This window comes from Epinephelus lanceolatus, chromosome 4, assembly GCF_041903045.1.
Source record: "Epinephelus lanceolatus isolate andai-2023 chromosome 4, ASM4190304v1, whole genome shotgun sequence".
NCBI classification, from domain to species: domain Eukaryota; kingdom Metazoa; phylum Chordata; class Actinopteri; order Perciformes; family Serranidae; genus Epinephelus; species Epinephelus lanceolatus.
The window spans coordinates 5,261,631-5,287,719 of NC_135737.1; the positions used below are offsets into that span (position 1 = coordinate 5,261,631).

A 26,089-nucleotide genomic window follows, 5' to 3' on the forward strand; every position below is an offset into this window, starting at 1 on the left:
TGCTACTGGGTGATTTACCTCTGGGTTGGAGGTCTAGTGCTCCATACCATGTTAGGCTAATTGAAAGAGAAACGGCAGGGTGATCTTGCTATAACAACATATTCATGTACTGCTGCCACAGGCCGCCGCTGAGCTGAGAGGCTGCTGCAATAAAGCAAAAATAAAATGGATTGCAGTGGTGGAGGATGGGTGTGGGGCATTCTACTATATGTCTATGGCTCATTGACTCTCAGGGAGTGGGGGAATAAAGAAGAGAGCTGCATTTTCACTGAAACATAGATTAGACCACAGTCTGCCAGCAATTTGTTTGTCCCTTGTTCTCTTCTATTCAACTCATCCTGCATCATCTGTGGTCCTCTACTTTATGTATGATCTCTGGGTGTTTCTGTGCCTTCATCCTCTCTTTCCTGCTGGCTATTTATCATTGTTCATGGCCTCTTGAGGATGGAGAGAAGAGGGGTGGAGCCCCGGTGGATTCTCCTCGGAGCAGCAACTGTAGGCCTTCTCCATCTTTCTCTTTGTTTTTCTCTGCCGTTGTCTCTGTCAAAACTCCGACTTCTCTCCCAGTGGATCACAGCAAAATTAGGACAATGCAGAAAATGTCTGGAATTCAGTTAAAATAGCATATGAGAAGAATGTGTTTTTCTTTTAAACCACCTCCTACATGATTGCAGCTCCTCCTTGAATACATGTAGTTGCTCTGTTGTTGATATGATTATATTGATATCAGAAGTCAGAGCGGAGAAATTATTCCACAGTAGTGCTGGATGTCTTAAATAGATTGTGACTGTAGAAAAACATGTCATACTCCACTGCAAAGAGCTGCTAATTCACTTAAAGGAATCTCATTAGCTGCACTGTAATTTTGGTGGTCTGGATGCTTTTTTCAATACCTTTTTTAATATTTTCACAAAAATCACAAGGTCATATTCTAGGTTAGACCTCTTCTTCCAAAAGTATTAGGTGGAGCAAACATAACATTTTATTTTATGTATATGCAGTTGCTAAAACCATTAAAAACCACAAGTTTGAACAATATACATGCGTGCTCTAAATATATGGCTGAAGGTTTTCAGGATATTAGTTAGACAGGGATTTTAATAAAGAGGTACTGAAGAACTTTTTTTCTACAATTATTACCATCGCACGTAAGAGTCCTGAAGTGTCCTGAGTTTTGCTTCATGTCACACTACAGCCTAAAGTCAAAGGATGTAGTCAAGAATCATCTCATTGTCACATCAAGCCTGGGCTGCTGCTTTGATTTGATGCAAATAAGAAGACAAAGGTCATTGTTATACCGCAACTTTGCAGTATTGGTTCATTCACTTTTCAGTTACAGGAGGCAGCTGTTGCCTGTACCAACTGTACACTACCTGCCTGGCACCAAACAGCTGACAGACACAGTCTGCACAAACACTCTCCAAATGAATGCTGATGTTGTTGTAGGCAACTTAGTCTCATGTAGCCAGACCTATCTCTACAGCACTGTGTCAGCGCTAGAATAAGTTCTGGAATCACTGATGATCTTTTTCGCTATGTGGGAAAAAAAAATCCCTGGCTTGTTGTTTCCTTAAGCCAAACACAAACCTCTTGGACGGCACTAAGCCCAGGATGAAGCGACAGTGTTCTTGCAAAATAGTGTCAGGGGTGTTGTGGTGGAACATTTGCACATGGGGAGGTGTGAACTGTCATTAAAATGACTCAGCCAAAGAAAACTCCACAAAAAACATTAGCAGTCGTATGTCACTGTGTGATTCAACTTTTAGTGATGAAAAAGACAAACATAATTTGATAACCAGAGCCCTAAAGATAAAGCCTGACTATAATTTAGCTGTGGAGGAGCTCACTGGACCTGTTCAAACCGTAGACAATTTGCTGGATGTATGTGGTCCGAGCAGAGCATTACAACAACAATATCACAGAAGCTCATGTGAAGTGGAACGGATTGGTACATTAGTAAAGTCAGTATCTCTGGTGCATGCTGCTGCCAGTGTTAAGAGATGTGGCAAATCAGCTCTGACTGACTGTCTCACAAACTCAAATGTCGGGCATGAGAGTCCTGTGGGACAGAGTCTGGGGTTTTCTGAGGTATGTTCACAAGTATTGTAGATCTTTTCAATCAATTCACCGAAAGAACAAAGCAGGCATGCCTTATTGCATGATCCAAATCTTCATCAAAGCTTGCCATTTACAAGTTTTCAGCATGTGAGTTGTTAGTTCAGAGACTGTTGTTGGTGTTTCTAGTAGGGAAGGGGAATTGGAAATGGTTACACAAAGATAGCACAAGGGAGGGAGAATGCTGGCCACAATCAGTGGCCCAGTGGCAGGTTTATAGCCACAGGCAGCTTCTGGTGAGTCAGACAATATGCAACTGCAACATGTTTACCATATCATCTCCATGAGGTTATAGTGTTGCATTCACAGCTTGTTTCTGCGGCCTCCAAGTGGCCAAAAAAACCCAACATTTTTGCAGGTTTAATATATACTGCTTCTAAAAAATATTTGTAACCCAAAGTTGGGAAACGGTCAGTTTATGTTTAAACACATGGAAACACATGTAAAATGTAGAATCAGGCAGTCTTGGAGATTGAAGATTTTGATATTGTCATGTACAACAGCGAAATTGGGATCGCAAGCAAGCTGCAAGCTGAAGCCAAAAAGTGAAACTAACACTTAACTACCAAAAACTGCAGTTTCTCTAAAGGCCACTTGAGACTTGATCCAGAAGCCAGTCAACCCTCATAGACCCCTATTTTAAATTCCCAACTTTACAGAAGAAATAAACATGTTTACAGCCTGGCAGGGCTGGCCCTGGACATCTGGGGGCCCTAAGCAGGATACATTTCGGGGGCCCTACTTTTCTATAAATAGACAGCTAAGGATACACAAAACCAGATACCTAATGCAATTATAAACCGTATGCATTAAATGTTTACCTCTATCAACATGAGCCATAGTTTACTGCTAACTGAGCAGTAAATATAGTTATAGTTATAGCTGATATACCAGGAGCATCTGTTGAGGTGTCCTCTGTGGATGAACCAGGAGTTGGAGTATTGTCATCTCCAGCTGCTATGTGAGAATACTAATAGAACATGCATAACATGCAGAGTAGATAAAAAATGAGCAATTATACCAGGTAACATCCATGAACAAGAAGACAACACAGTGAACTGTAATTTTAAATCATTTTCATTTACCAGTGCATTCATCCTCCACCAAAATATCTGAATATTGCTCTCCTGAAAAAATTATTCTAAACTAAAGCTGTATTGGTAAATAATATTAGTTACCCCTACATACATTACACTTTTTTTCTTTATTTTCTGTTTACAGTAGTAATTAATATATGATATTTTAATCCTTTCATACTGATCATATTCTGACCTTCACAATATAGAGCAGGTAGTTTTTGACCCTTTATTATTAGACACTATCAAGAAATATGAACCACAGATATGTTGTGCATCCCGATCAACGCTGCTTTTAATTGAACTATATTGAAAGTGAATGATGTAACAACCTTGCTGAATGATAGGTTTCACCGTAATCATCTGAAACCCTACACTGTGTGAGTGCATTAGTCAAACAACAAAACAACAAACTGGTCTGTAAATTTCAAACAGACACTACAAAAACACTTATTGCGCATACTGACCTAATCACCCATTCTGGTAAGTGACAAACGTTGCTTTATTTGACTTTACCTTGAGCTTGTTTGTTTGACTTTGTTTTTCTTCCTTTTCTCCGCTCCTGAGGGATATGCCTGCTTTGACATCTTCGTAGACAGTACTCTGCATGCTCCATTCACTGAATAGCACCTGCCTGGTCTGTAGGGTCCCTGCCTTGCTACAGGTCCCGTTGTGTCTGTTGACCATTGATGTTGACTCAGTAGTCATTGTTGCCAGTTTTTTGGATCAAACAAACATGAAGATCCTCATATGCAGCCCTATGAGCAAGCAGGCTGTAGTTCATTGTAAATAACGGGGTTTCCAGGTCTGCGCAAAGGTGTGAGAGTCAGTCAATTCGGTTTTGTTTGTTTACTGTGCATCCATTTGGGGGCCCCCTAGTGGCTGCGGGGCCCTAAGCAGCCGCTTAATTCACTTATAGGGAGGGCCAGCTCTGCAGCCTGGTACAAAAAACAGTTGTCTGAAGTCTGAAGCTAATTTCAGTATTCATTACAACTGTACAGAGAGTGATTTTGTATATAATTAGCTCGTTTACATTTTATTGAGGCTAAAAGTTACACATAATTAAGGGCAGAGCTCCTTTGAGTGACAGACTTTCTGCAAGACATCACCACAGTCTGTGAGTCAGATCCACCCTGCACTTCTTAAATGCTTCACCCTCTCATCCAAATATGGTCTCTTCTGGCTCCAAAAATCCAATATGGCGATCCAAGTAGACAAACTCGAGGCTTCAAAATGAGAATTCACAAACCAATGGATAATGTCAAGGTGGCTGTATCTATTATTTTATACTGTCTATGATTGCAAGCGGTGCAAAAGGAAAGACCTGGGGCTATCAAAATCATAAAGCTTCATCCTCTGGTGCAATCTGGTCAGCAGGTGTTGAGATATCTTGCTTACGGCTCAAGTATTGAACTTGACAAAGACTGACTATATATGGTTTTGATAATGATGTTTAAAGCTAAAGGTTGTGCAAACCCCAAATCAGATTGCTGTGAATTTCAGTATCTACCCTTAGGTGAAAGAATGTATGGAGACTGTTTATTGCAGGCTGGCATTTGTCTCTGTGACTAAGTGACTTTTTCAGACAGTAATAGCATATGTACCATAAATGAAGCAGGATACACAGAAAAAATGTGGTGTCTTTTTCCCATAAACTCTGTGACAGAGAGTCCAGCTGCTCCGGAGTAAAGCTCGGAAACAGAGCTGCAAGAGGCATTAATCTCTGCAGAGCTTGTCAGCTCCTCACAGTAATGCAAGGCCAATGGTCAGCAGAAATAAATGCTCTGAGGGAGCAAACGAGATTAGAGATGAAGTTTGATCCGAGCAGAGCCATTCCACATCAAAGTATCACAATGTGACCGCAAAATAAATAAATTCAATTTACATCCACTAGCTACAGGGGACTATTAAACATCTCAAATGATTGCTCTTCCCCTGTGATCTACGCCGTGGCCACGAGGCCTGATTAGATACAGTGGAGGCCAACATTTTCTCACAGCAGTTGTAGAAAGCTGGCTTATGGCCAGTCTGGGGCTCATGTGTTGGTTCAGCAGCAGAGGAAACAGTAATACAGTCTACTGAAGTACTCTGCTGAGGTTTTACAATCCTAGCAGCACTGAAATTTCAAATGTAAAAATCCATCAAGTCAAAATAAATTTTTTTTTACTGATGACATTTAATCATAAAATGTAAAATGGATCAAAAGTATGTAGAATTCACAGGGATTGGCTGAATTTGTGTTAACTGTTGAGATCACAATGTTGCAATATCCTGGAGGGATTGAGCGGAGGTGGGAGACAACAAATGCACCAGTTCCTCCTGTAACATTTCATAAATATTTCAGTGGTCAGCTGTTTTAGGAAATTACTGAGCCTTTTTTAAGGTCCAGTGTGTAGGATTTTGGTGAGCTATATTGGCAGAAATGGAATCAATATTCGTAGGTATGTTTTCATTAGTGTACAATCTCCTAAAGCTAAGAATCTGTGTGCTCTAGATAGGACCCTTTGCATTTTTGCGTTGGCTACTGTAGTTCTCTTACACCAGGGATCATCAACTGGTGGCCCATGGGCCACATACAGCCCGCCAAAGCTTCCCATCCAGCCTGCATGATATTGATATATTCATAGAATTTGAGGAGGAAAACATGGTTTCAGTATTTATGATACCTCACCTTTTTTTCTTCTTCTCATATTAAGGCAACCCCAGAAACAATTGAGATGGAAATAATCTTTTGGGAATCATTTACCACCCCCAAATATGTGTGTTTGACTCACAGATACTTAGGATTTTATAAATCCATCTGTTGTCTTATTATTGGTTTATTATAGACCCATAGCCCATTCAGAATACTGGGAAACATCAGAGGTAATTAATTAAAGTAATTTAAAAAAATATTTCATGCAATAGTTCACCTTCCACCTTCCCTTCCCCCCTCTATCTGTCATTCTCTCTCTCTCCCTCTCTCTCTCTCACATACACATGTGCTGCTGTGCTCAATCCATCTTTGTTCATGTCTCAGTCCATGTCACAGTCCTCGGTCCGGACAGCTGTGCCACTATAATGCATAAAGTTGGCAGATTGTGGGTTGAGACAGGTTTGGGTGGTAGTCATCATCATCATTAAAATAGTTTTATTGTATTAAACAAAGGGGCTATTAATACAATTATTAAACAAGGACTATTTAGGTAATTTTTTGGAATGTCTGTCCCCCACAGTTTCTGCTGAGAAAAATTTTGGCCCTTGGACTATATTTTTTAGGTGTTTTTAGAGATTCACATCTTTAGTAGAAACCAGTGGATTTGAGGCTGACTCACAGACAGGAAGACTGACACATCGTTGGTTTTGGACTTCTCATAGAATTTGTTAATGAAAACATACAGGTAGAATATTGCCAGCCCTGTAAATCTGAATTTATTTCAATCAGGAGAGACTCATTCTGAGAGAAAATATCATTTATTTACATGTGCACATAAGTATGAGAAATGTAACAAGTCTTTGGTGATTAGACCCCATTGTTATGTCATCTATTCCAGGAGGGTGGTAAAGACGTAGTAGTTTCAGGAACCGCACACTGACAGTTGCTCTTCTGATCAGTAAAATGAAACATTTTGAATGAAGTTTGTCCTTAGGATGTATAAAGTTCTATCTTACCTTAGTATTATCAGTTCTGCACACACGTTTCCTCCAGTCCACATGCTGATTTAAACACACACTGTATTTTGTTCTTTTACAGTTGAATAAACTTTTACTAAGACACTGAGATCTTCCTTTTATGTATCATTTTGGTCTTAAAACATCAAACCAGAGCATGCCAGTGGTGCAGCGTGAGAGCATGCTCTGTGCACAGCTGTCTCCCTCTTTTCTAAGTAATGTGACTTCTTCTGTTTGCTGACAGTAATTAACCTGTGTTTAAGTTTTTTTGGCACTCTGCTCGGCTGAGCTAACCAGATGAAAACATTCCAAACCCACCTGGTTAACCTTTCTGGTTATGCAACTAAGGATCACCAAGCCTGATTTGTATTACTATGACAGACAGTCAGATGTAATTCATAATGACTTTTACTATTTGCAATCCAGAATGTTTGCTGTTGAAGCCCCTCAAAGCCACAGCTGGTGTCTGTGCCCTGGCTCATATTAACACCCAGGAAAGCTCCACATATTTATTTATTGGTTGTTTGTTTGTTTGTTTGTTTGTTTGTTTGGGAATGTGTAACCCCTGGGATGCCCGCACAATTTACAACTTTCACACATATGACGTGACCGGGTAATATATCTTCTGCCAGATTAGACTCTGGTCTTTTCAGTCACTATGGTCATTTTTCAAAAGGAACCCAGTTGAAAACAATCATGCGATTATGGCAGGGGTCTGACAATCAGAAATAGTCCTGGTTATTGTTACATTCCCTTTGCTGTATGGATTTTCAGCTTTATATTTTGCTCCTCATCTCTCTTTTTTTAAGACACTAACCATCCATAGCCCCTTTTCCACCAACATTTCCAAGAACTTTTATTTCCAGGAATTTATTTACCTGGGTAAAATAATTCCTGGTAAATCTGTGTGGTTTGCGCTTCCACCGCACCTCAAAGTTCCGGAAAATGTATTCAAATCAGGCTGATGACGTAGATCAGGGGTGGCCAACCCGCGGCTCTTTGCCTATCAGTGTGCGTATAGACATATATACATAGACGCCGCATCGAGCGCTGAGCCGTATGTCAACGTTGCGCCATATTGGATGTGGCAAGGCTGCGTTGTAAACTAATACAAGTGAATGGACTTTATTTCATAAAGCGCCTTTCTTCAGAGAAATTTACGTTAATGCCTCTCGTTTATTCATTCACACACGCACGAATATACTTGGGAAACAGTTAGGCACCAAAAACAATGTATTTGATCTTTTCAGATGGCTAAGATAAGAACTTTATTGATCCCACACAGGAGTAATTCATGTTACATCAGCTACAGAGAACAAGGTAGTGCCGAAAAACAATACACAGTAGCATATATATATATATGTATAGGCTACTGTGTATTGTTTTTCGGCACTACCTTGTTTATTTACCTGGGTAAAAGAATTCCTGGTAAATCTGTGTGGTTTGCGCTTCCACAGCACCACAGTTGCAGACCGCACCTTGACTCTTTTAAATTGAGACGTTTGGAAGAAAGAACTCAGCATGACACCATCAAGAGAGTCATCTCAGTTGCGAGTGGACCATGTTATTCCATTTGCGGAGAGATTTTTCGAGCAGCTGTCAGAGGTGCAGCTCCAAAAGCTGAGGGATGGGAAACCTGACGAGGCCACCAGAGATTTTTTTTTTTTTTTTTTTTTTTTAATTTTTGGGCGGCACGGTGGTGTGTTGGTTAGCACTGTCGCCTCACAGCAAGAGGGTTGCCGGTTCGATCCCGGGTGCGGGAGCCCTTCTGTGCGGAGTTTGTATGTTCTCCCCGTGTCAGCGTGGGTTCTCTCCGGGCACTCCGGCTTCCCCCCACAGTCCAAAGACATGCAGATTGGGGACTAGGTTAATTGGTGATTCTAAATTGTCCGTAGGTGTGAATGTGAGCGTGAGTGGTTGTCTGTCTCTATGTGTCAGCCCTGCGATAGTCTGGCGACCTGTCCAGGCTGTACCCTGCCTCTCGCCCGATGTCAGCTGGGATAGGCTCCAGCCCCCCCGCGACCCTCAAGAGGATGAAGCGGTTAGAAGATGAATGAATGAATATAGCCAGGAAGTTTCCACTCTGAGAGAAGTGTTGGAAACACAGGCAAGTGATCGAAGACCAGGGAACGGCTGCGGCTCTGGATCGCCAAATGATGGACTTGGAGAGGTGCCATTGCCATGGATTGCCCGGCCGGGCCCGTGGGGCTGGTGCTGCTGCGTCGGAATCGCAGGAGAGGGAAGCGCCGGGGTCGGCGGTCACTGGGGGTGACGGCGTGCCCCCAACTCCTCTCCCCAGCATGGAGTACCGTTCTGAAGGAAGGGAAGCGTAAGCCTCAGAAGCCCCAAAAAGTGTAATTGTGTAAGATATCTGAGTCACCAAACAGCTTAATTTCAGCGCTTGCAAATCCTGCCATGAGTACGGTTAGGTTCACCTCAAGGCTTTGGAACCATTGGCGTTTTAGTTTATATGCAAATATTTGCTATTTTTGTATCTGTCTGTCCTTTTGAGTCTTGTATTTTTATTGTAGGCCTACTGTACTACACACACACACACACACACACACACACAATGTAACAGGCTTAAGTGGAGCGAGTGAGAGAGAGAGGAGTGCGCACGGGCAGGTGAGAGGGTTTGGAGTTCGGGAGGACTGCAGCACGGTGGCGATATCGCACAACAAAAAATGTCAGTGAAGAAATGCGTGTCTTTGTGTGTGTGTGTGTGTGTGTGTGTGTGTGGAGAGAGTATGAGAGAGGGAGAGACTGTTTGTGGATGTGTGTGGAGTAGTGTCGCACGGTATACTGGTACCAACGGTAGACCGCAGTAGGCTGCTACCTTAACACCACGGTACATGACATGGTGGTTCAAAGTCCAATCAAAGGAGGGTGAGTGTCCATGCGCTGGCCAATAACAGCCATAGTGCTCCACGGTGCAAGATAACGGCTTACCGGCAACCGAGAAGCCCTGCTCCAGGTGAATAAATTGGCGTCATGACTGCCCAGAAATACCTGAACAGCCGAGCCGTGGCGGCACACAGGTATGTGATGTGTCAGAGGAGAAACGAGCCGTTCACATTTCTCTCTTTGTGGCAGGTAACGGCCCACAAACCTCATCGCACTGAAGGGACTGTTCTTAACTTGTCAGGGGAGGAGGGTGGCTGGTTGATTTTTATTTATTTATTTTATTTCAATCCCCCCTATGTTAATCACTTATTGATGCTATTTTTGAAGTATGAATAAGTCAATAAGTAATTTATTCCATTGAAATATCATTGATGTATTATAGAAAAGTGATTTATCTTTTTATAAATGACAAAAGGCACATCTGCCTCATTTTCGCTGTGGTATCGTGATACTACTCAGAACCATGATACTTTCACTGGTATTGTACCGTGGGTCCCAATTTTGGTACTGTGACAGTACTAATCTGGAGAGAGTATGAGAGTGGGAGAGACTGTGGGTGTGGAGGGGGGATGGAGAAAGAAAGACTCTATTCATGGTTATTCATTTGTGTGTGAGATAAATAAATCTGCTTTGAAAATTGTAAATGTATGGATTTTGATTTTATGTCATTTCGTGTTTGTGTGAGAGAGGGAGTGCGTTTGTAAGCACACGTTTATGTGGCTCTTTGTACTACCACGGTAATTTTTGTGGCTCTTGGTCTCTGACTGGTTGGCCACCCCTGACGTAGATAATTTGGTGCGTGCCCTATATTTAGCTCCGCCAGCTTATTGGCTGGTAACATGGTAACATTAGTGCTGGTAGAGAGAGGAGGGGCTGTTTGTCTGAGCCAGCAGCTAAGTTTAAAAGTATTTTAAGATAAGTGTCAAACTAAGTTCGTCTACATACAGACAGCTGTCATTTGAGCTTATTACAGTAGTAACAATTCGCTAACAGCCGAACTAGCGTGCTGTCTTTGTGTAAGACATAACATTAGTGATGGTGGATGAGAGACTGTGGACGGAGCATACTGAATATCGCTGTCTACATGTCTACAAGGTTATTTTTTTGGGCTTTTGCCTTTAAAGGGCCAGTGTGTAATATTTGGCATGGTTTATTGTCAATCTGAATCTGAATCTGAATATTCTACCCATTAATATGTATATATAAATGTATGATCGCTATAAAATAAAATTCGTTTGGTTTTCGTAGCCTTATAATTATGCTTTTATATATATATATATAGCAAGGGCCTTGCTTTAGAGAGGTCGCCATCTTGCACCGCCATGTACATACAGCAGACCGAGTGGACAATCCAGCCAGCCAGAGAACGTGTTTCGCGTGTATAAGTGAACCAACAAAGACAGCGGAAGGAAGGAAGAAGGAGGAAGAAACAGCAGTGTTAGTAGTTCGTCGATAGAGAGTAGTGAAAAGTTTTTTTAGTTATAAAGTTTGCGAATGGACCACACTTACCACGCAACAGGAGAGAATGAACCCGAACTGTCATCTGCGAGGAAAAAAAGACGCAGCTTCACTCCTTGTGATGCACTGTCTGCGGCGCTTTTCCTCCTGATGATATATCTCCCCAACAATGGCAGCACCGAATCCCATTCTGTGCATTCAGCCTCTCCTCTCACCCGCTCAGCATCAAACACATGGAGTTCCTCATCTGTATGCTCCGGCGCAAACAGGTATGGCTCTGGGCCTGTGTCCGCTACAAGAAACTCTTAAAAATCGCGTTCAAAGTCGTCCATTGCAGCTACTATAGTCCGGAGATGTTGCTAGGCTAAATAAACAGCTGAGCTCTGTTTACTGCCTACGCTGTCAGTCAGTGTGCGGGCTGGAGATTGGCAGAGCAGAGAGGGGAGGGGGGGTCCCCACTCAGAATGGTAAACGAGTATGTGTGTAAAGTTATGAAGTGTGTCTGTTACGCTAGAAGAGTCAGAATTTGGGACGGAGTGGAGTGTTACCAGAGTTTCTGGAGTGCTCAAATAAACGGGCCTTTTTCCCGAACGCTCCTCTGGTCTCCTGCTCGTGAGGGATTCATTACAATATCGTAACATGGTTTAGATTTCGAAATAAACATTCACCTCGTCGCTAGATAGACCTACTCCTGAAAAAGTCGTGCGCAAGGCTTTTTGTCCCTACGAGGCCACCGTCATTTACCCGATGGGAGGGGTGAGCGAGTGAGCCCTGCAATCTAGAATTTGACCACTGATGTCACTATTTTCAACCCATTTTACACACTGGGCCTTTAATGTACAGGACAGAGTGAAGCGGGGTGAGAGAGAGAGAGCGGGGGGTGACATGCAGCAAATGGTTGCAAGCCAGAGTCAAGCCTGTGACCGCTGTGGCGAGGCATCGCCTCTGTACGTGGGGCGCCAGCACTATCCACTATGCTACTGACGCCCCATGTTTACATGTTCATGCATGCTGAAAACATTTTCTTGATAAAGTATTGGCTTCTTACTCACCAAAGGTTAATGTCGCTCACAGTAACGACTGTACTAACAAGGTTTTTCAAAATCCCGGGTAAATGATAAAAGTTCCTGTGGTGGAAAAGCGGCTCATGTTATCAGTGGACTTAGAATACTGTAGGTCAGCTTGTACCCTCTTTTATTAAAGAGAAAAAATAAGAGCAGTGATTATCAATAACTTTTCATTGAAACCAAAACATGATAAATGGCCTTAAGTTCTACTCAGACAAGACAAACTGATGTAGCATATAGCAGGCATTTACCCGCTCCAAGGCAATTTGTCTCTGTGAAAGCTCCCTGTTAGCACCAGTGTTATGATGCCACAATGTTACCATGATGGCTCTTTTATCTCTTTGCTAGTCTCCAGTGAGCCTATGAGTTTCCTAGTTTTTAGTTGGCCTGGATATTAATAGCAGCTGACCATGGTAATGACTAGCTTGGGGAGTGATAGGACACGGCTCCAGCAGCTGCTGCTATGGCAGCACTAGTCAGGGATGTTGCTTTAATGAGAAATACTATAAAGACCAAAACTGCTCTTCTTATCTCTATTTCTGTGAGACACTATAGAGCTGGCGAACATCCCTCAGCCCTAACAGAGTGTTGGAAGCGGCTGAGGTCGTAGGTTGTCATTTATTGGCCTGTTTAATCTCCGTACATATTTCCTCGCCTGAGGCACAGCGCTGTCCCCAACAGACAGAATCAATAGCAGCTCTACTGCCAAGCCATCCGAGGGCTAACAATAAAACTAGGACAATTACAGTGAGATGGATCAGAGTCTTTAGCAGAAATATATTATTAATATGTTTGGCCCAATGCCAGGCGGCTGAAGGAAGACAGATCAGAGGCAATAAAAAAGCCAGTTAGTTAACTGGTCACCTGAGAGTCAGTCTGCACACATTCTCACATATTGGCTGTAATGTGACAGGGCTTTGTATAGTCTATGGGTGTAAATGCTACCTTAGCAGTCAAAAGGTGGTAGCCACAGAGGGATACTGATACACTAAATGTCACTGGTGTTGCTGTGTATTTTTGTTAACCTCTGTTTAGGCAGACAGCTTAATTAAAAATACATTCGACAGTGACTGGAAAATCAGGAACTATGGGGTCACATTTACAACAATACGATGCTGTAAATACAGTATGAAAAGCCTAATAATTTCAAGAGGTTTAAGAAAAAAACTGTTCATTTGCTCATTTTTTTCCAGATAGCTGGGTTTTTTTTGTCCTCAATCACTGTTACTATCCATAAAACGAGACTTCCTGTGCTGATGTTTCACATTGGGGGGAAATTACCGGTTAAAACAGACATAATCAAATTACTTAAGTGCAGACATTTCCAGTCACCTCTCTGTCAGCTCTGCTAAATTAATGCAAAATGTAGGCTCTTATGTGTATTTTACAAGTGTTGGTGGTGCTTTTTATGCTTGGCTTTGGACGGTGGTGACGTCTTCCTTTTTTTGTGTGAAAAAAAATTGGAATGATGGAATAGGACTTTGAAGAGAGCCCTGAAAAGTTTCACTTTGGGTTCAGTTTTAAATAATAAGGTCTGAGAAAAAATGCATGTCTTTGAGAGGCAAATTTGCAAATCCTAGGACAGTGAAAGAAGAATGACCTGCCCTACTGTCCTTGGCTAGTACCCTTTTCTTTTGTTGGTTTGAATGGTTAGGTTAAGGCAAGAGGAGTGGGATTGGTTAGGGTTGAGGTAAGAATGTCAGGGTAAGCTAATCCCAGACAGAGCAAGACAAAGTAAGGTGGGCCATTCTTTTGCTATTCTAGGATTCACAAAATTGTGTTTGGGCAGTAGGCCCACTGAATGACTGGATAAATGAAACTTGGAATACAGTCCACAAGTTGTGTGAGAGTTTATAACCTGATGTTTTGATTTAGTTTTGCTGTTGTTAACATGGTCCCTAATTAATCAGTCAGTCAATCAATATGTTTGCTGTTTTCCGTGGAGGCATGGATTTAGAGTAACACGGTACAAATGGTCATTTTGTAGTATTCCTTTAATGTAAAACTTGCAGTTTGTTGAATTTACAGTTGCTCAGCACCTGACAAAAAAATAACAGAGGAGACCATTTGAAAGTAAGCAGTGAATACAAACAGGGTTTGTGTTAAATCAGGATTCCCATGGTCATGGAAAACCTGAAAAAGTCTTGGAATTCCAAAATCTTGTTTTCCCCGACTGGAAAAGTCATGGAATTACTAAAATTATTGCATGTTTTGGAAAAATCATGGAATTTTGTTGTGAATGATACAACACATTTTTACAGTAATGTTCCACTGATAACCCTCCACATAGTGTGACATAATGGCATTTGTTTTTGCTGTAGCTGTGTACGTAACATAGCTCTAATATGTGTTGATGATACCATCAAGTATGTTTAACGCTGGGCGTTAGATCTAAAGTGCACCACATTTTTGAGATTGAGCAATTTACATGGGCAGCCTAGTGCATTTTATTGTCACTCAGAGAGCCAGTGGCCCTTTGGTTTGGTTATAACGGCTCTGAATAGAGCATGGTAGTTTTAAAGTACGGAGCACTTTTTCTTTTTAATATTCAAACAAATGAACCCTTCAGGCCAACCAAACAGTCGGCTGTTACCCCCCAGTCCTGGGAGCTCTACTGCTCTATATCCATGGACCACCTATAATAATATAATTAACATTTGAAGTTAAAGGCGCTGTATGTAAGAATGTAGTCTCGCCACCAGACAATCAGAGATCTCCGCCTTCTGATAGTCTGGGGACACTCCTTTCTAAAGTGTGTTTAACACACCGGCGAAAACGGCCGGCAACAAAGCAACGCCTCTTGCATTTTTGAAAAGGACACGCCTTCTCGGAAATGTGCGCTCCTCCTTTTCTCGTCCGCAAGGAAACAAACACACAGAGAGCTTGAAAATGGATTCCGAGAGATTTAACTCCGTTTAATTAAACATGTGCTCATCCGTAAAGAACACGATTGAGCTAACTGGAGTAGTTTCATGTCGTATCCGACAACGGGAGGCTTTTAACAGATGACGTCCTGTTGTTAGCTTTGCTGCTAGTGTTAGCTGTCCCTGTCAGCTGCAGCCACTGATGCTTTCTAGACATCGTGATTTCCCAAAACTGAATAAATACCACACATAGCAACACAAAACTGCTTTGCTAGCTCAATCATGTTGTAATTAAGATATCCGCTGGAAAAGATATTTTTTTCACGGACCGCTTAATGAGTAATTACCTATTACAGACATCGCTAACGGCTAACAGGGCTAACAGCTAACGGTTAGCCCAGCTAAACGTGCACATAGAAATAGTAATGTTTGTTCAATCATTGTGTTTATAGACTTTACAAACATCGGATTAGTCTAAACGGTGATACAGTGATGTGAAAAATGTGATATATAGGCTATATATATAGCTAAAAGCTCTGCTGGTTTTCTACCTGTAAGTATTTGTAAACAACAAGGCGATTCCCTCTATAGTCCGGCCAGAGGGATGAGTCATGGCCTTGTAAAAGATTATGTTTGTTTCTTTAACAACGCGACAAACATCATCTAACGTGACAAACATCCACTAACTTTGACGACATTTTCTGCGAGCGTGGCTGAGCCATTTTGTACCATTACACGTGTTTCTAGTGGGACTATGTTTACAAGCACAAGAGTTCAGCGAGCCACCGAAGGACCGCCCTGCAGATTTACTATTGGTTCTGCAACGTAGGGAGTTTTTTTAAACTCTGAAATTGTATCCACCCATCTAAACACAAAATCAGGGAGAAAGACATCATTCCTTATTTAAGCATAGCGTCTAAAGACTGACTTGTGAGTCTAGTAAGAATGTGGTCAAAACAGTTACTGCGTTCAAATTCAAAATACTGCCGCGAGTCGTGTCCGCCCCCCCTCCCCTACAGATTCGAGGCTGCTGGACAGCGGCACGCTGGAGACTGACGGCAAAAATTGAAGTCCTGCGTATCTGTTGCGGAGGGCTCCAGAGTGCCACAGCTGAGACGGAGCCGGAACACAGCACAGCCGCAGCCAGTTGAAACACACACATTGACTAGAATTGAATCCTATCGGCTCCGCTGCCATGCGCAACCAACACGCATCTGGTGGAAATTGGGGGTGATTTGTTTGCCCATGGGTGGCTGCTGTGGCAGGGCCGCGTTGCCATGTCCTTGATCTTTGGTTTTGCAGCGGACCGTTCGAGCAAGTTCAGCTTCTCTGCTGTTGCCCTGATGCAGCAGAGGAGGAGCCAGCCGCTAATGGTATGTACCGGGACACTGCTAATGCTGCTTGCTGTGCTGCTAACGTTTGTTTCTCAAAAAAATCAGTCGGGTCGATGACCCACCTGCACATGGGCTACAATGTATGATTGAAAATGAATAACAGTTGAAAGTATTCGAAATGCTATGATTCTAGTTAGCCAACTTTGACTAAAGCTTACCTGTCGAGGAGAAGAGTAGCCACTTCAACATCCGATTTCAAATTCTTCTCTGCTTTCAACCGTCTCCAACGTTCAAAAGCATCTCCTATATAGACCCTCGCTTTGCCTCGAGTTTTGACTTGGCGTTTTTGGGAATCATAACGAGGTCGTTTGGGTTTAGTCGCACCGTCAGCCATTGTAGCTCAGTTGTAACTTTAACTGATGCTGAGACTCTACTGACTGCGTGACTGGTAGACAGCGGTGGGTGGCGCAACAGGCCAAAACACAAATTCAAAACATAAACATGATTTGTAGACCGTAAATTTTTTTAAAAAATGTGAATATTTTGGCTGTACTATTGTTGTCGGTGAGATCAGTATGTTATATGAACATTATTCCTTAGTCTCTGTGACATATTAGGAGGATTTTACGACTATTTGCTTAAGATTTCTTACATATAGCTCCTTTAAGTACTATACAGTTCTGTTTATGATATATGTTGTAAATGGTCATGGAAATTTTATTATGTTTTTTTTTTTTTTTTACATTTTGTCCATAAATATGTATGGGAACCCTGTTAAACTGAGTGAGTCAGAGCAGCAGTGGTGAGTATGACATGACTCTGTTGTTGTACTGATGAGGTTAGTGCTCTGGATTTGAATTTACCATGTGAGCCATTATAGTACAGGTAATGTTTTTTATTTAACCAGGAATTTCTCAGCTTCCCACACTTTTTTCCATTTCTTTGGCTATTATTTGATAATTTTTCTATACCCATTTCAGTCTCTTTTTAAGCGTTTTAATTTGCACTGCCTGAAATTCAGGGACATAACATTGACTGAGGGCAGCAGCTTTACTTTTCAGAATGGAGCTTTTTCCCCTTCAGCTGTTAAAGTTGGTGTTTTATCTAAAGTCATGCCAGTAATGTGCTCTCAATGCCCAGCCACCAAATCTGGATGAGTGAATGTGTTAATTTGATAAGTTGTTAAAGCCTGTTTTTTTTTTCTTTTTGAGATTTTTTTTCCTCTTCATGACCCCTAACCAAAACCATTTATAGCCTGAACGATACCATTTATTATTAGAACTTATTCAGGACCGTATGGAAGGAAGCTCCAGCTTAAACTAACTCACTGAGTCCTCAGACCAAAGCTCAGCTCTTCCCTTCAGCATAATTCTCTCCCTCTTTGTGTCTCTTTCTCTTTCTGCCTTTATATCTCTCTATCTCTGTCTCTTCCATTTCTTCCCCTGTCTGCGTCTGCAGCCTTTGTCTTGGGCTGTGTCTTCCCCCAGCGACCTCTCTATGGTGATGTATCAGTGAGCAGTCTCCACTCTGGAGGGGAGGCTTTCTTCTCCTGTCTGACCGGCTACCAGCTGCAAGGCCCCAGCATGCTGACCTGCCGCAATGCTAGCACCCCCTACTGGAGTGGCAAGGAACCCCACTGCTTAGGTAAGGTCACCGGAACCAAAACACCAGAATTACAGCACAATCAAATCTTATTGTCAAGATCCACAGCCCAAAGATAGAGAGGACAGCAACCGAACCTATAAATACTATTTTCAATAGTGTACTTAGTTCATTAATTTCATTGTTTTCTAATTGAATTGAATTCACTTTAATTCAGTTCACTTGTATTTATAAAGCCCAGTACCACAATACCACAATTTGTCTCAGAGGGCTTTACAGCTCACAATTATCTGTCATCATTTAAAGATTGAGGACTTGAAAAATGCACATATGTTCCAGCTTCTCTACTCTGATGTAATATTTTTTATATTTAATGAATGAATGTATGAATCAGTGTTTTAATGCTGTTATCAAATTAGGGAAGAAGTAACAAATAATTCATAAAACTACAAAAAGGTTGCATTATAGTTGTGACTGTGTGACTGCATTTAAATGTATTCTCTTTAAAGATTAAACCATTTACAATTTACATAGTACATATGTTATATTTATTGTGAGATTTGCTAATTTGCAACAATATTTTCAATAAAAACAGAAAATACTGTTAAAATACTGTTGATATTAATATCAACATTAATATTGTTAGTATAAGATTACACATAATAATGATAATACAGATATGACTTAATGTAAGTGATAGATACACAGTATTTTTTAACAGAAATGTATAGATAAAACCAATATATTTCTTGACAATATTAGCACTATCATATGGAAGCCAAGAACAGTCGTGCTTACAATTATTCTTTTCATTGCCATTATCTCAAGATCACAAGTTAATTATTTTGTTATCTTGGTAAAATGAGCTTTGTTATCTCTCGATAAAGAGTTAATCATGAAAAAGTGATTTCCTTCTGGTAATGTTTATCAGAGACCAGGAGTGTCATGCCAGCATGCGTAGACATCCTGTTAACTTAAGCTACTGATTTAAGTTGAAAATGTCAGATCAAGGAGTACCTATATGGATCAACACTCGTGTTCTTTGGTGCGCCTTAGTCCTGTTAGGGACCTTTCTTTTACACTGGTGACTTGCCACCTGAAGGCAGCAGGTATCTGTTCCATCTGCATTCTCTGACTGGAGTGATGTTGTGCTCTGCCAAGCTCTGGTAGCAGAACATGGGGGACAATGAGACTCTTTGGCCCACTACTTTGAGGTGTTATGGTAATAAAGTGGTAAAGTTGTATCCTCATGTGCACACAGAGTCTCTGTGACAAGAGGACACCACAGGTTCAGTTATGGTGAACCAAGCAATGACTAGATCCCAGTCTGGTGCACCCTGCCAAGTGTGTCGGGAGTGTGCCAAACATGCTTTTGGTAATGCTATGGCCAGGATCACTTGGCACACCTGTAGTGAAATTGGGCACGGGGTGGAGTCAGAAAGAACACAGTGTTATAGGTGGGTACGTTAGATGCTGTGGCAATCATGGCTCTTCACATTCGCTTATGTCCCCATCATGATACACCAACAGTTTCCTCAGAGGAAACGTACACTTGACTCTTTGAACCTGAACCTATCTCAAGCACATCATGTTTGTTCATCACAGGCACACATCTAGCTGTATTTTTATTTCAAAATGTAGAACTTTAGCCAACATGTTTGCCAGCCATATTAAAAAAAAAAAAAAAAAAAAAAAAAAAAAAGATGATGTATACAGCCTTTATCCCAGTCACCCGGTGTTTAGGATAGAGACAGCAGGTGACAGACTGGCAGGAACAGAAAGTCCAGAGGGAGCATTAAGCGAAGCGAGAAATTTTAAGGGAGTTACATCAGAGCTATGTGACCTGTTCTCAATGCTTCTGTCTCTAACATGCCTATTATGTGCATTTGAATAATTAGCCTAATCAAAATAACACATTTGATTGTCATATAAGCACAGGGTGATCAGTGAGCGTGTTTATGATGATGTAATGCTATTGCTAACTACGCTAATAATGTTTATGCTAAGGCTAGCAACAAGATGGAAATCTGTGATTATTTTACAAGAGAATGATTCTGGTTGCACAAGATGTAATCAGCATATCTGCCGTGTGTAGTGAACAACATCACTCCAGTTAAAGACTGCAGATGAAACAGATACCTGCTGCTTTCAGATGACTGTGAAGAGAGTCACCAAAGTTAAGGTGAGGACCTCAATATAGCACTTGTTGGGGAAATTCTCTGCTGCTGGTGAATAATAAAATAGAGACTTCTGCCGGCCGACAAGGTTTTTATTTTCTTTGCAAAGAAAAAGGTCAATCAGCACATGAGCGGTCAGAATGAAGAAAGACCCCGAGCATGGGGAAGCTTAAACATTTATACCTGATGACCCCCTCTTACGGTGTGTCTCACACCCTTCTGTCTGTGGCAGGGAGCGGCGCCCCTACCCATTGTTTTCACACTCTTTCATCTGCTGCAAGTATTGGCTCTGACCCCCTAGGGTGTGTTTCACACCTGGCGTATCCTGCAGGATTTTGTATCTAGGTGGGAGGTTAAGAGGTATATATTGAAGTATTTGAAAACACAAAGAATACACAAATAAAATAAAATGAAATTACAATTACAATTCCCCCCTTTTGATTATTGATTAATCACTAAAACAAAAAAAGAAAAGAAAGGAAAAAATATATATATAGTTACAACTTAATTATCCGACACATTAATTCACATGGATTTTAAAATGTATCATCATGGCAGTTGTTTAGAAGAAAAGAGAGGGTAAAAAAAAGGAAGGAAAAGAAAGAGAAAAGAAAAATAATAATAATAATAATGATAAACAAAAAATATGTATATTTTTACACATATTTTTTTATATACATAAAAAAAAGGAAAACATTATTTATGAAATGTCATCATCAGAGTCAGAGTCTGAGCTGGGGTAATGATGGGGATCAGGAATGTGAAATGAGGCTGAATTTTGATTGGCATTGTTAACGTTCATAATATGTGTGAATTTGACCTGATTGCCAAATTCCGGGGTGAAACAGTACAGAATGTTGCACTTTGTCCTTCTGTCAGAGTGACAGTCTTGGCAGATTTGTAGGTGTAGGCCTCTGTCAGCATAGCCAAACATGATAGGGTCAGGATCAGGTGGTACATGGTGTAGTCTGGTGGGAAAAGGTTTGCGTTGTTAGTCCTGCACGTCTGGTTGGTGTCTGTTGAATTCACAGAGTTATTCCTCATGCCGTCCTCTGTTGCACTCATCCGTCCTCGCGTTGTCCATCCTCGCGTTGTCCGTCCTTGCGTTGTCCGTCCTTGCGTTGTCCGTCCTCGCATCGACAGCTGAGCTCCTCCGTTGGCTCAGGGATCTTCCTGAAGTGGCTGGCGTGAATCCACGTTGCTCTCTCAGCGATCTTCACAGCAGTATGCGTTGTCAGGAACATCTGGAATGGACCTCGCCAGCGTTTGGAGTGCCAGTGTTTCCTTCTTAGGTCCTTTATCACCACCCAGTCGCCAGGTTGCAAATCATGGAGTGATGTGGAAGCTGGTGGTGGAAGGGCTGATTTCATCAGCTGAGAGTGGAAGATAAGTTTTTGCAATATTGTAACATGTCATCCTCACATAGGCCAATGGAGAGGAGTGGCCTGGTTACAGGCTCCACTCCTAGGGATGGAGGTCTGCCAAAAAGACTTTCAAAGGGACTTGTGTTCACTCTGGGCACATTAGAACAATAGGCAGAGCTTTTGTCCATGGCAGTCCCATTTCCTCACAACACTTGGCCAATTTTGATTTCAGAGTGCCATTTTCTCGTTTGGCAGCACCTCCACTGGCAGGGTGGTATACACAATGTTATTTGAGGTCAATGGTAAGAAATTCACTGATATGGGTTATTGCAGAATTGACAAAGTGTGAGCCATTATTGCTGCTCAGTTTAGTTGGTATTCAAATGTTGGAATGGTCTGTCTTGTGGTGGGTGAGCGGCGTGTGTGATTGTTTTGGTTTTACCTGCGTTATGTGTTGCACAAACCATACATGATTGACAAAACTTCCGCGCATGAACTGAAAACCCTTTGGTGAACCAGTGTTGAGTTATGGCATCCAGCATTCCCCCTTTTCACACATGGTCCAATCCATGTGTCAGTTTTGCAAAGTGAGGAAAGAAATATTTGGGCAGGCAAGGTTTGTTATCGGGTCCCCGCCACACTGCTTCTTCCTGTGTGGCACCGCAGCGCGCCACAACGTCTTTTCTTGTGGTGTGGCAAAGGACTGTATTGCTGTAAGGGAGCTGGGAATAGAGACTGGAGTTGAAACAAACAAGGGATCAAGGATAGTGGGTTGGAGTGCAGCTTTTTTTGCAGCGGCATCACCTCTTGCTTTTCCTAGAGAGACAGAATCTGAGTTGTTAGTATGAGCAAGGCATATACAAACAGCAGTTGAGTTTGGGAGCAAAATGGAACAAAGGTATGCGCATTGGAGAGTCATCACAGGGAACAATTACTCCTGCTGCTTTAAGAGACTCAAAGGCTGGTGTTATGCCATCGATGGCTTCTTGTTTAAGTGGATATTGAGCCTTGCAAGGTCTAAAGTTTGATTTTGGAGTGATTACAACAGGTTCACAGGCTTTGATGAGGCCAACATCATACTTACCGACAGCCCACAGTGTCTTAGGGACCTCCTGTAGGGCTGTAATAGCTGTAGGTTGTTCTTCGGACAAAAAAGAAAAAGATTTAGAAGTGCTTTTAGGTACCAGCTGGATTTTTCTTTGAGTGTGCACAACAGATGTTAAAGTTTTAGAGTAGCACTGCAGTGTTGGTGAAAATAAAATAGATCGATCAGATGTTTTTTGCCAATCGGCTGCGCGCTGACATGATTTTATAAATGGGCCCAAATCTATCTGTGTGTTTTGCAAATGTGAGGTGTGGGACAGAATGGTCCATGGTGTACATGTCACATTGAGCTGGTGTGAGAGAGACTGATATAGTACATTTGTGTTGTGTCCAATAAATGTGTGTCAATGTGAGTTTGTCAAACTCAACCAGCCTTCCTGATATGGCTCATCAGGTCCTGGTGACACATGAGAGGTGCAGTGCAGGTCCTCTGGTGTCATGAAATCTGTTGAAGCTGGTAAAACTGTTTTCCTAGCTTACATACAACATTTTGTGGAAACTTCTTGAAATGATCAGATGTGTACTGAACATATGTTAGAGCAATTGCATATCTATTGTCTGAACTCTCAATAGCTTGTGTATTAATCTGCTCAGTATGTGTGTGTGTGTGTGTGTGTGTGTGTGGTGCAGTACCTTCTTCTGGCCCCACAAGTTGGTTTAGCTTGTCAGCAGGAGTCCATCTCTCTCCGACAGCCCTCAACCATTTTCAGTCCGACTTGTCTACTGAGGTTGATGAGGTATTTCTGTGGCAATCACGTCTCCAATTTCCACGTTGGCCACAGAGGAAACAGACATCACTTGGATCAATTACACACTAAAGCCCCTTTTCCACCAAGCAGTCTGGTACAGTACAGTTCGGTTTAGTACACATTTTTTTCCGTTTCCACTGTGAAAAATTCTGGATGGTATCAATGGAATTGCTCCTTACCGTCCCCATTTTTTGTCATCCCTCTGTTGGGGTACCTAGCACACAAATCTGGTACTAACAGGTGGAGCTACAAACACTGCAGTCCATTGACTGGTCAAAAGAGGATGGTCACTCTTGCTCAGGGCTGAGTTGTGGCTGAGGTTGTGGCTGTGGCAGAGGTATCTGCCACAGATATGGCCGGCATAAACGACCTAAAACAAGAAAAGTCGAAATTTCTAAAGAAAGACTTCATCCACCTGTTGGACCGCCTGCTTAACACTGGGAGGCAGCTAATTGTTTCCGGCCCGTTTCCCCCACCTCGCTTCGGTGACGTTACCACCAGCCGTCTCCACCAACTCCATTTGTGGCTGAAGGGCTACTGCCTAAGCAGGAATGTTCCCTTTGCTGACAACTGTATCACTTTCCTGGGCAGATCTCTGTTTGGCAGGGATAGTCTGCATCCTAGCTGAGAAGGATCACGGCTCTTATCAATTAATATTGATCTGACTGTGAAGTCCTGTCGAGCACCCACCTCCGCTTGACTGACAGTTAACAACACATCCAACTGTATGCACTCACCCTCTTTCTCTCTAGCCTGGTGAAACCATCCTGATCTCGTGAGCTCATATTCGATTTCGTAAACAACCAACATGCCTACTTATTTTGAAACTGCTATGGTAAATGTGTTGAACAAACTGGAATGTATATTTTCTTTTAAAGCAGAGCAAATGGCTGCACTGAGAGCTTTTATTGAAAAAAAGGATGTGTTTGCCATCCTTCCTACGGGGTTTGGTAAAAGTTTAATTTACCAACTGGCTCCGTTGATCGGGAAAAAGATGGGACTCAGTGAAAACCCAGACAGTGGCTATTGTTGTTTCTCCACTAGTTTCTCTCATGGATGAGCAGGTCAGGGAAGCGACCAAACTGGGAATCACAGCCATGCAACTCGGAGTCCACAGTGAGGAGGAAATCTACAGCGGACATTGCCAAAAGACGGCAACACTCTTTCCCAGACATCATCACAGCTCATCTCTGCTGCAGCTTGCTGGTCTGTTTACAGTGGCCTTGTGCTAGCCTACGTCACACATTTTGTTTACTCTGATTGGTTTTCCATCTTTCCAATTGTGTGAAGGGGCACTTTGAGTGACAGCGCCCCCTGCCAGCTTCCAATGGCAGCACCACATTCACTGGCCCTCCTCTCAAAACCTACTAATTGTCAAGGCTCATTGATTTCTGTTATCACTAATCCCAGAGCAAATAAAAGGGTCTCTGTTCATAGACCCATCCCAAATTATAACAATCTGATCTGCATTAGGCCCACATTTATTCATCCCAGCTCACCCATGGTCGTCACTTTAAGTGTCTTGATACAAATGACCCTCCTGAGTATCAGATCTCTCAAACAAAAGTTTCATTTTAAATGACTTCATCTTAACCCATAACTTGGACTTTTTATTTCTCACAGAAATCTGGCAAAGAAACAGGGGCCTCATGTACAAAGATTTGCGTGGATTTCCTACTGAAACATGGCGTACGCTTAAATCCAGAAAACGTCATATGCACAAAAACATCCAGATGTATGAATCTGTGCATACACATGAATCCAAGCACATTTCCTTTGTACATCCCAATCAACGTGGAATTGAGCGCACATGTTGGAGTACCCGACCCCTCCCTGTCCAAGCCCCTATTTAAATATGCAAATCATATTTAAATTCACCCTGCACCTGAGATTCCCCTCTCTGAACGAGCAGAAAACTAAAACAAAAGAATGAGTAAGACGGGGAAAAAGAAAAAATGTACTTTGTGGCACGCTGTCCTCCGGCATCAATACTAAACGCAAGAGGAGTGAGTGGGAGAGTGTGTGTGAGGCTGTCAATGCTGTGGGGTCAGAAAAGCGTACACACGCAGAATTAAAAAAGAAGTGGTCCGACACTAAGGTGGACGTGAAGCAGAGGACGGCTGCCAACCACCAAAGTGTGGCCAAAACAGGCGGGGGGACAGGAGAGGATCAGCTCACCCCGTTTGAACAGAGAGTCGCCTGGGGTCAATTGAAAACAGACAATTAATTATGTGAACTGGATTTACAGTTTCCACTTGTTAATTTTACACACCACTTGCATGAATTACTCACTATTGTTGTAAATGAATGCAGAAGTGTGCTGGGGAAAAGGTGTGGCTGATTAAGAAATGTCACACTTGAGTAGTTTACACACCGAAACAATCAGAGGCTTGTTAGAAAGCTCTGAAGCTGTAGGCTAGTTTAACCAGCACAAAACAGAAAGTCACTAACTTTAACCACTGACTAGTACTGATGATGTGAAGACAGGATAATATTTGGGGGCGCACATGTTCAATGCGCATCAGGGGGATTAATTTTAGGACAATTAAACGAATCAATTATTTACTCACCAAGAAGCCACCCATCGCGCACAGTGCCAGCTTGTAGTGTGTTCCCAACCATGC

General features: G+C 42.1%; 1 protein-coding gene across 4 annotated transcripts in view; it reads left to right on the plus strand.

Moving 5' to 3' along the window:
- Positions 1-26,089, plus strand: part of sez6b (seizure related 6 homolog b) — a 542,199-nt gene that overhangs the window by 390,858 nt on the left and 125,252 nt on the right. For all 4 annotated transcript variants that reach the window (XM_078166884.1, XM_078166883.1, XM_033632224.2 and 1 more), the window contains one exon: positions 17,928-18,113. In XM_078166884.1, the coding sequence (XP_078023010.1) occupies positions 17,928-18,113 (186 nt within the window). The remainder of the gene's footprint in view (positions 1-17,927; positions 18,114-26,089) is intronic.